Source organism: Nestor notabilis, unplaced genomic scaffold, assembly GCF_000696875.1.
Source record: "Nestor notabilis isolate BGI_N333 unplaced genomic scaffold, ASM69687v1 scaffold29351, whole genome shotgun sequence".
Taxonomy (NCBI): domain Eukaryota; kingdom Metazoa; phylum Chordata; class Aves; order Psittaciformes; family Psittacidae; genus Nestor; species Nestor notabilis.
Genome location: NW_009915611.1, coordinates 9,833 through 20,073, shown reverse-complemented (window position 1 = coordinate 20,073; position 10,241 = coordinate 9,833). Strand labels below are relative to the sequence as shown.

At 37.0% G+C, this 10,241-nt stretch overlaps 1 protein-coding gene across 1 annotated transcript in view; it reads left to right on the top strand.

The window, feature by feature from the left end:
* The window catches only part of MYO5C (myosin VC), a 31,736-nt gene extending 21,935 nt beyond the window's left edge, over window positions 1-9,801 (top strand). The window contains exons 30-41 of the mRNA XM_010024235.1: window positions 851-945; window positions 1,692-1,754; window positions 1,953-2,118; window positions 2,370-2,457; window positions 3,155-3,250; window positions 4,287-4,441; window positions 5,546-5,635; window positions 6,906-7,056; window positions 7,374-7,656; window positions 8,649-8,823; window positions 9,327-9,407; window positions 9,649-9,801. Of these exons, the coding sequence (XP_010022537.1) occupies window positions 851-945; window positions 1,692-1,754; window positions 1,953-2,118; window positions 2,370-2,457; window positions 3,155-3,250; window positions 4,287-4,441; window positions 5,546-5,635; window positions 6,906-7,056; window positions 7,374-7,656; window positions 8,649-8,823; window positions 9,327-9,407; window positions 9,649-9,801 (1,596 nt within the window). The remainder of the gene's footprint in view (window positions 1-850; window positions 946-1,691; window positions 1,755-1,952; window positions 2,119-2,369; window positions 2,458-3,154; window positions 3,251-4,286; window positions 4,442-5,545; window positions 5,636-6,905; window positions 7,057-7,373; window positions 7,657-8,648; window positions 8,824-9,326; window positions 9,408-9,648) is intronic.
* The last annotated feature ends 440 nt before the right edge of the window (window positions 9,802-10,241 follow it).

Sequence of the window (10,241 nt, the reverse complement as noted above, 5' to 3'; positions counted from 1 at the left end):
GCCAGGTGGTTTCCTGCTGCTGGTCTTCCGAGTCTCTTCCCTGTTGTTCTGGGATGTGGGTGTATGGGGGGAGTGAGCATTCTTGGGTGCTCAGCTGATGGCCAGATGGGGCCAACCCACAGCAACTACCTTCAATTTCATTGTAGTGAGGCATCCAGGTTCAGAATTCAGTAACTCCATTCTTTCCCTGTAATCAGAGGACAGAAATTAGCATATTTTTTTTTTTTTAGCTTTAAAGCTATTTCTGTCTCTCAGGTTGACAAGTTCAATATTTTGATAGTGAAGAAACAGATCGGGTGGGGTTTATGGTGCAGTTCTGGGGCTCTCCCCACCAGAGGGCAGCTAAGCATATTAAGTTACTAGCAAATAGCAGTCAAGGCTTAAAGAGTCTAGTTACTGGTACTGTGTGACATACATAACACAAGGAAGTGCTGTTGTTCCAGAAGGTAATATATAGCATAATATATACCATATTATTTTTCTGCTGAGTGAAATATAACTAAAGAAATATTTCCAAAGCAAATAAGGAAAAGTTACATATAATGTTATTTTCAATTGACCCAGGGAAATTAAAGCCACAGTGTCATTTCCTTTAAACCAGAACAGAAGAATGGTAATACTGGGGCCAGTGCAAACATTTCATTATCTCACTGTTTCATTTTTAAGAGTGGCCAACAGCAGATGCCTCCAGAAGAGCTAAACAAGTCAGGCAAGTGGGTAGCACTACTCCCACACAGTCTCTCCCATTTCTGACTATTTGCAGTTGAAGGTCTTCAGGTATCATAGGAACTATTGCAGACACTTGAAAAGAAGGTGCTGAAATGTGCAAATCTCCCCTTTTCTCTAAAAGGTGATCCCAGATCTTAGACAGCAAGTTTCTGAACTTGAAAATCAAAAACTAGATCTTGAAAACCGTCTTCAAGAACAGACTGTGAAGTTGAAAGGTAAAGTACCAGCATGGTCCCTACTCTTTTGGTTATTTAATATGATGAAGTCCCTATTATTTGTATTTTTAAAAGCTGATGAAAACTTCATTGCCTCATTACTTACTTTCTTGCTTGTAAAATGTAAGAAACACAATGAAGAAATGTGTCGTATAGTTTATATCTCTATTACTAAAGAATAAAATGAAAGGATGTCTGCTTTTTTCTTGTTTTACCTTTTTGAGGTCATTCAGTTCTGTGATCTGCAAGTGTTTTCAGTAGGACTCTGCTAAGAATATGTGTAATGGACTATGTCCTTTGGAAACACTAATGAAAAGGAAAGATATTTGGACCTTAAAGCATACTCTGTGAGGTGGGCTTCAGAGGGTGCTGAAAAATTCAGAGCGGAAGACAAGGAAAAGTTCTTGCTAAATCTGCTTGTTTGAAAGTTGTTCTCAATTTAGGAAAGCACATTTTGCTGAGTATTCCGAGTCTCTCTACCTGCAGTGGCCTCCTGGGGAACTGATTTAAAATTTGCAAGCAGTTTTACTGCCAACTGCAATAAGTTACTAGTGTCAAAATTCCTCATCCTGTATAGTCTTCTATGTGGTGGGGAGTAGTCGGATGTTTCTCTGATACGTTATCTGGCATAGCATTCAATTGCATTAGATGAAACAAAATTATGAGTGGAAGAAGTGATTTACTGCATAAGCAAATATGATTTTGTTCTTTTTTGTTTTGGGTTTTGTTGTTAATTATTATTACTGAAAAAATGAAAGAGATGTCTCATCGGCTGCATTACGAACTAGAAGGGGAGGGAACACAAAGAAGGTAAATATATATATATTTTTTTAATGTAAGAAATGTCATTGCTATAAGCTGTGGCAACAGTCATTTAAACTCTTTACCACATTCAGTGTAAGATTTGCCTTACAGCCTTGTGTACAGTTAATAAGTAATGATCAAGTATGCTATGACTGTGCTTTAACAAAGTAAGAATAAAAGCCAAAGCTTCTTATCTATTTTTAGAAGTAATGAGGCCCAGAATAAAGTAAACATAAAAGAAGAAGAGAGACTGAAAGTCAACACCCAAGAGATCGAGGGTCTGAGCAATGGTTTGATGCAAGATGAAACCCAGGATGAAGTACAAAGCAAGATAAAGCAAGAGACAACACGACTTACTGTTGAAAACATGGTGAGGAAATGAAATCACAATTAAGAAACTACCTGAAATGCAGGATAAAGGAGATAATGTGATTTCATGGTATGGACAGGGTGTTTTCTCAAATCATTGGGGGAGAAGAAAACTATGAAGGTTTCATGTTTCTTCTATCAAATATAAGTGAAAGCACATCATAGTGTTCTTTCATTGTGGCAATAGCATGTAGCAATAAAAAGTATTTTTTACTGTGGTCGCTCTGAACTCACTGAATTTTATTATTACAGGATCTTGAGGAAAAACTAGATATGAAAGATAGAATAATAAAAAAACTGGAGGATCAGATCAAAACTCTTACCAAGACTATTGAAAAAGGTAAGATAATGTTATGTGATTTTTATTTTTTTGGGGGGGTAACAATAGCTTTGAATGTTCTGTAGCTTTGAAAGGTGGGGTTTGGGGCAGGGTTAGAAATTTAAGGCCACAGAAAAAAGTGCAAATGGAACCATCAACAGAAATTACATAAAAGTCCTTTCCTGTGTTTTTTTTCCCCAACTAAATAATGGGCACATATGGGACCTAGACTATATGATAAAGATTAAGCCAGAAGCATAATATTCTTTCCACAGAAGTTAATACATATCCCCCCACAAACTCTCTGAGCCAACAGAACGTTAGTTTTGCGCCGGATGCTGAGCTCCTCCCATTCGCCTCAAATGGCAGATGGTTCCTGATATGAAATTAGTTTGTACAAAGCTCTTACATAGCATGAAATTCTATAGAAAGCTCTGAAAAGTATTGCAGAGGTGACTAATGTGGAGATGTTTTGTTGCTGTTTATTTGTTGTATAAATGCAAGTAATTCCACTGAATCCCGTGAAACTGTTCACACGAATAATATAAATGTTACCTAACTCATAATGCCTGGAACAGTAAGTTAAGAATGTTTTTGTGAACAGGGCCCATGCCCATACATTATTACAAAGAAAGCTGCATTTCTCCAATAGTTTGTTCTAACATGAGCATTAGCTTAGCCATTTACCTGCAAGTAACAGTGCTTTTGTGTTTGACAGCTGAAGTTCATGTGCCCAATTCGTCCAAAGAGTACATTGGAATGATGGAGTACAAAAAAGAAGATGAAGAAAGGATCATTCAAAATCTCATCCTCGGTATTTTAGTAATACTTCAAATTTTATCAGTAGCCAACAACAGTGAGGGTAGAACACTACAACAAAAATGACACAACTTATTTCACTTATGTTTGAAGTTGCCTTTTCCCCACTCTTTTACTACCAGTACAACTGGGAGGCTCTGTATTGTTCTTGTTCCACTGCCAGATTTTCCATGTACTGAAGTGCTTTATCTGTGTTAAAATAGTGTGTCTGACTCTACATAATGCTGACTCTATTATCTTTCTTATTATTTATTCACCTATAAAGCTATAAATCTCAAGAGCACACCAGGGACTTGAATTTACTTTCTTCCTGGTCATCTACTAAGTCTGTAAGTCACTGGATTTATATCCATGTGTGATGGATTACTCCCCTGTCTGTTCTTTCCATATCATTCCCTTCACTGAAAGGAACTGTCTGTTAGTGTTTCTCTTGTAAATGAATTTTGTCCTTCCTCTGAGTTACTTTACATTGTCAGTCTTACTGTCAAACCAGCTTTTGGCATTAGCTTACAATTAATAGTAAACTCGACAAATTTTCCATGTACATTAGTACCATTATTAAACACTGTTTGGAAAATACATCTTCCTTTTCTTCTCACCTACTTCAGCTTTGTGAATGGTTATATGTCTGTGAACAGAGGTGTGTCATTAAGCAATGCCAGAATTTGGTGGGGCCTCCAGTGCACAGTTAAATGCAAATTGCTTTTTAAAGTTGTCCTGTCTGGCACAGCCCATGCTGGACCTTAGAATTTGCTACAATTTTCTCCTGCTCTGGAAAACTTAATTAGCTTAATGTAGAATCATAGAATCAGAGAATAGTTAGGGTTGGAAAGGACCTTAAGATCATCCAGTTAATACTCTTATAGGAACAATACAAACCAGACATTTTCAGAAACGAGCAGTTCATCAGTTAATCAGTTGGAAGTGACTGGTCACTGAAGAAATGAACCCCATAGTGCTTGTCTTTTTCAGAGTGATACACTGAATCATCGAATTTTTGTGTAAAAACCTGATGACTCTCCTTTATGCAGATTTAAAGCCACGTGGAGTTGTAGTTAATATGATACCCGGCCTGCCAGCTCACATCCTCTTCATGTGTGTGAGGTACGCAGATTATCTGAATGACGCTGACATGCTGAAATCCTTCATGAGTGTAACCATTGATGGCATCAAGCAAGTTGTTAAGGTAGGAATCATGTACTGTACTTTGTGATTTTTTGCTGTGAGGTTTACAAGGTGCATACACAGTAGCTGGGGAGCGCTGACACTTTCATTTCCTGGTGTTCCTGCAATAGAATCATAATCATAAGTGGCACTCTTTTTGAAGTTTGTAGCAGTATCCGTGTAAAGCCTCCAGGTAGGGCTCTACTGTGCTGAACACAGAATGCCCAGAATGCATTAACACAAATTTTATCTGAAGAGCTTGTTGACGGGATCATTTAAAGTATTTTACATTTTACGATTAGGTGAAATGCACCTGTGCTTTCAGCATTGGTAAAAGTCAGATGGACAGAAATGAAGGTTGGTAAGTCTGGCAGCGGGCAGCTAGCAGAATTTTAAGAGGTTTCTACACTCCTGTTCTACTCTACTAGTGTAACAGGGGGTTTTGACCTGTCATTTGGTACTGCATCATTAGCACTCAAGAGATTAAAGTTATGTTGCCAGCCAGGTGACAAAATCAAGTTATAAAAAAGAATTGTTAGCCTGTTTCATCTGCGTAACAAATGTGAATGCTTCATTAGGATTTATAGTGCCGCGAAACACCAGGCACGCTTTGTAGCACAGGCAGGAAGGGACTATGGTTTATGCAGTTGAATTTGTGATATAGAGAATGCCTATACTTAGTTCATAAATAAATTTATACCAGGGTTTATCCACTAGAAGAGCTTATTTTGTGTTTACTTAGCAAACAAAAATAAGACATACTTACTTACACATAGTTAAAGTGTGTTTATGTGTAGTTCAGTGTCATTTGTGTATACAGGTGGTCACACTTTTTTTGCAGGAAGGCCTCCACACTATGCATAGAAATGTGTAAAACTGTTTGGTTCAGGCCAATTTATTTAGCCAGTCTGTCATATAAGAAGACTTAAACAGTGTCTACCAAACAAAAGAGGGACCTTTGCTACGTGTATATTAGCCTGAAATCACAGTGTGTTTTGTTCAGCTAGCATGTTATAGATACTATATGCTCCCTCTGCTATTTTATCAATTCTGTAATGGTCTTTAGTTATTAAATTCTCTTAGTGAGACAATACCATTGTAAGATTGCTTTACTTACTGTTTTCAGGAACATTCAGAAGACTTTGAGATGTTGTCCTTTTGGCTTTCCAATACATATTATTTTCTTAACTGTTTGAAGCAGTACAGTGGGGAAGAGGTAGGATTGATTTAATCAAGTAATTTCATTACTTTACCTTTGACAGACTTTAATTTGGAAGTAAAAATAGTCATAATGGATTCACCAGCATACCGCTGTGCCTTCCAGGTATTTACACATTCACATTGCTCTGCAGTGGTATTGTATGTCTTAAGTAATGAGACAGTATAAAACTAATGGATCAAGTGAAATCAAGGAAACATTACAGTGTTGCAGTAGGTTAAAGACATGACATGGAAACTGCCACTTAATTTGAACTCTTCGATGTGAGTTTAATATGAGCTGGACTTCAGATATCCAGCTGCTTATGTATACTAAAACCAGTTTTACTATTTTATAATTGTAACCATTAAAACACCTACTGCTGCCAAAATAAGGTTACAGAAGAAAACCTCAGGAAAGGAGCAAAACAATAAAACACCTGCTTGTGTCCTTGTTTCACTCGATTTTTTTAAGGTGTTTTATTCTAAGATTCAAAATTCTTTTAATTATTTTCAGTTAAAAACTCTGAACATGGGGTTTTGGGGTTTTTTTTTGGTAGGTTTTATAAACTTAGGTAGACTGAACTGGAATTGCACACAAGAATACAGTCTTCAGGATTAAAGGAAAGAGGTACCATAAAGCCTTGGAATCACAGCAACTGTCTAAACCCAACAGTCTAAACACAACACTCCCTCTTGTGGTCATATTGAGAACAGCGGAGAACTGAAAACATTTAAACCTAACAATCTTACATAAATTCAGTTGTAACAGTAGGGAAGGGTCTGAGACCAGAATGTACATTTTTAATCTATATTTCTAATGAACATTCAAGACTTCAAACAAATTAAGATTCAGCCGAGACTTTTGAAGTCAGAACTTTCCTGATGAAAAGTTCAAAAATTAGATCCATTTGTAGCAATAAAATGTAATTCGTAATTTTTTTGTTTGTCAACATAGTTTAAATAACTGCATTTTGCCTTCTTTTGGAGGGTGTATGGGGGGTTGTTTTCTGTTGAAGTGATGTAGTAATTGCACCAAAGTTCACTGAAATCTATGCACATCTTTCCTTCGGCTTTAGCAGGCTTAAGAAACAGAGTAAACACCAACAAAAACTGGAAAATTAAGTACAGGAAACCCAGAACTGGAAGCATCCATTGAAGTCAGCTGTAGCTTTGACTCATTCTGTGTTCAGCCAGAGATAGAATGAGTTACTCTAACACATACATTACATTGTAGTAGCAATTTATAATGTGATGTGATTTCTAATAATTGTATTTACAACTTGTAGGAATTCATGAAGTGTAACACTCCACGTCAGAATAAGAACTGTTTGAAGCATTTTGATCTCTCGGAATACAGACAGATTCTTAGTGATTTGGCCATTCGTATCTATTATCAATTCATTGTTGTAATGGAGAACAGCATTCAGCCCATGATTGGTAAGACAGCAGCAATCCAAACAGGCTTCAATGTAGTTTGTGAAGTACAAGAATAAAGCTTATACATGGAGGGAAAGCGTGGGACAGGCTTCTTTTTCCTGATGTGGGATGATGCTTTGACACTGATCAACGTCCTACAAAAATAAAAGGCTGTTTAAAATTTGTGTCCTCCAGAAATCTTTGCATCTTTTTCTTTCTTTCTTGCATCATTTAACTTTTAAAATATCCTGAAAGCTTTTGTTCAAGAATTAAGTTAATGTAGCTGAAAGGAACCTTAGGAGTTTTGGTCTCATCAGTTATTTTCTATTATATTTCAGTACCAGGCATGCTGGAATATGAAAGTCTTCAGGGAATTTCTGGCTTGAAACCTACAGGGTTCCGTAAACGTTCTTCTAGTATAGACGACACAGATACCTACACGATGACCTCTATCCTGCAACAGCTCAGCTATTTTTATAGTACTATGTGCCAGAATGGCTTGGACTCTGAGCTTCTAAAGCAGGCAGTGAAGCAGCTTTTCTTTCTGATTGGAGCTATCATCCTCAATAGCCTCTTCCTCCGCAAGGACATGTGCTCATGTAGAAAAGGAATGCAGATAAGGTAAAGCCAGTAAAGTTTCAACAAGCTTGAGAACAAATTCTTCACATTTTGATGTAACGTCCTCTATCTGTAAGTCACTGTAACCACTCTGCTGGAAGTAGCTGATTGGGTTTTGCTGTTTTTGAAAAAGCAGATCTTGGCATCTTTCTCAACATAACATGTTACAAATTGTTCTTTCCATGGAAACACTAATGGAGGAAAAGACAGGGAAAGATACAGTTTACGATCAGACATGTTTAGGATTCTTTTCGTGCCAGGTCGCTCATGATGTGATAAACAGTGTTTTTAATTCTTACTATAGTAAACAAGCACAGTGTCCCCCTGGCTGGCAGACAGGCAAAAGCTGACTTGCCTTTTTTTTTATGCTCTGTGATGAGAAAGGTACTGAGACAGAGCCTTTAAGGTGTAGACTGGACATCATCTGTCTTGTTACGAGCATCAAGAGAACATGCTCCCAACTGTTTTTCAGGAGATACAGTTCATTTGTTCTCCATTAGACAGTCTGCAGACTAAGGTGAAAGAAAAGTCAGTAAAGCTTGACTCATCTGGGAATATTACTAGAATAAAGCTGCTTGAACCTTTAGGTCATCACTTGTAAGCCTGGCCCTGCTTTGCAATGTGCAAAGATTGTTCTCATTTCCTGTGCAAGCTCAGTTGTAAATGAGTATTTTAAAGTGCTATAGTGCTACAGTGTAATAGGCAATGCCAAGAGATACTAGTAATTTTCTGTAAACATCTAAACTAGTAATGTACTTTCTATTATTATTGAGAAATAAAAATCTAAAAATAATTGAAATATACAAGGGATCAAACTTGTCGATCAGCAAGCTATTAATTGTATTATTTTTATGATCTACTTGTATGGTTTGTAACTTAAAATGTATAAATTTGAACACTGCATTAGAGGACCATTCCTTCTTTGGAAGTCTTTAATGTAACTTGCTTGTTACGGGGGACCTGACATTCCTGTTTCTGCTTGTGGTTTAAACCAGATGTAATATCAGCTATTTGGAAGAATGGCTTAAGGACAAGAATCTTCAAAGCAGCAATGCCAAAGAAACTTTGGAGCCTCTATCTCAAGCAGCCTGGCTCCTTCAGGTCAAAAAGATCACAGATGATGATGCCAAGGAAATATGTGAACACTGCACATCTCTTTCTACTGTGCAGGTAATGAACCATCTGTCTTCTTCTGGCAGCACCAATTGCAGAATCTTAGCTATCTAAAATAACTTGCTGCAAAGAGTTATTGGCCTTTCATTTGATAAACAGCATTCCTCAGCATTCCACATCAGCGCTTGTTAGACTGAATTTTTAACTCCTTATTCCTGATTGTTAGCATTGGTGAATACTTGTCTGCTTTGTTCTATCCCGTGTTTTTATTCCACAGTGTATTTTCTTTACTTTGTCACAGGCTTTTTTTGTTGTTTTTTTCCCTTAATCAATTCAGCTTTTTCTAGCTCTTCTTGATCCTGCTGACACCTCTGGAAATGAGGCATAGCAATCATCATACATGTAACAGCTCATTTGGTGACCAGGCAAAATTCTCTACTGTAAAACTCTTTATATTGAAACTTTAATTAAATAGCAATAAAGATGTTATGTTAATGCTTTCTTCTTCTTGTCTTTGCATTTTTTGTGACATACTAAAATAGGGTTTTTACTTTGAACAGATAGTTAAGATCCTCAACTCGTACACTCCGATAGATGATTTTGAGAAAAGAGTGACTCCATCATTTGTTCGTAAAGTCCAGGTAAGAGCTACCACTATTATTTCTCATATTGAAGTTACAAGATACCTCATACACAGTTTTTGATGCTATGTAATTACACTTGACCTTCATATCATATTATTACTAAGCTGCTCAGCTTCTACATATTTGGAACTGATTAAAACAACTCTCAACATCGTGTGAAAGCAAAACTAGTAAAGGGAAGAAAACAATGCTTTGATTCTTAGTACAATATTTCATTACCCTTTCTTTATAATTTCAGGCTATGCTAAACAATCGTGAGGATGCTCCACAGTTGATGCTCGATACCAAATACCTCTTTCAAGTGACGTTTCCTTTCACCCCCTCTCCACATGCCTTGGAATTGATACAAGTCCCCAGCAGCTTCAAACTTGGCTTTCTTACAAGGGTTTAGTAAAACCAACACATTGGTATTTCCTCAGAGACTGTATAAAGACAGGCAGACTTCCATGGTTCCACCTGGTGGATAGCATTGCAGCTTGCAGTGAATTAAACTGTTAAAAACTTGTTCCTGAGTCAAAACTTCAAAGCAGGAATAATTTGAGCTTGTGAATTCCTTCTCTCTTTTTTTACTTGTCTCCCTGCATTACAGTCCTACAATGATTACTTTATATCATCAGCTGGCCACAAAGCTAACTATACAGTTTCTTAGCCCAAACCTGACAAGAAAAGCATTTATCTGACAAGGTTGCACTGGTGTTCTCTCAGCACCAGTTAGAGGGGAAGACATGTGATAAATGTTATTACATTACCATTTTCCTTGCCTTTGCTTCCTGTAACAAGAGATTTCTTTTTTTCCCCACAGTAATTCTATTCATTGCCTTGATACACTAG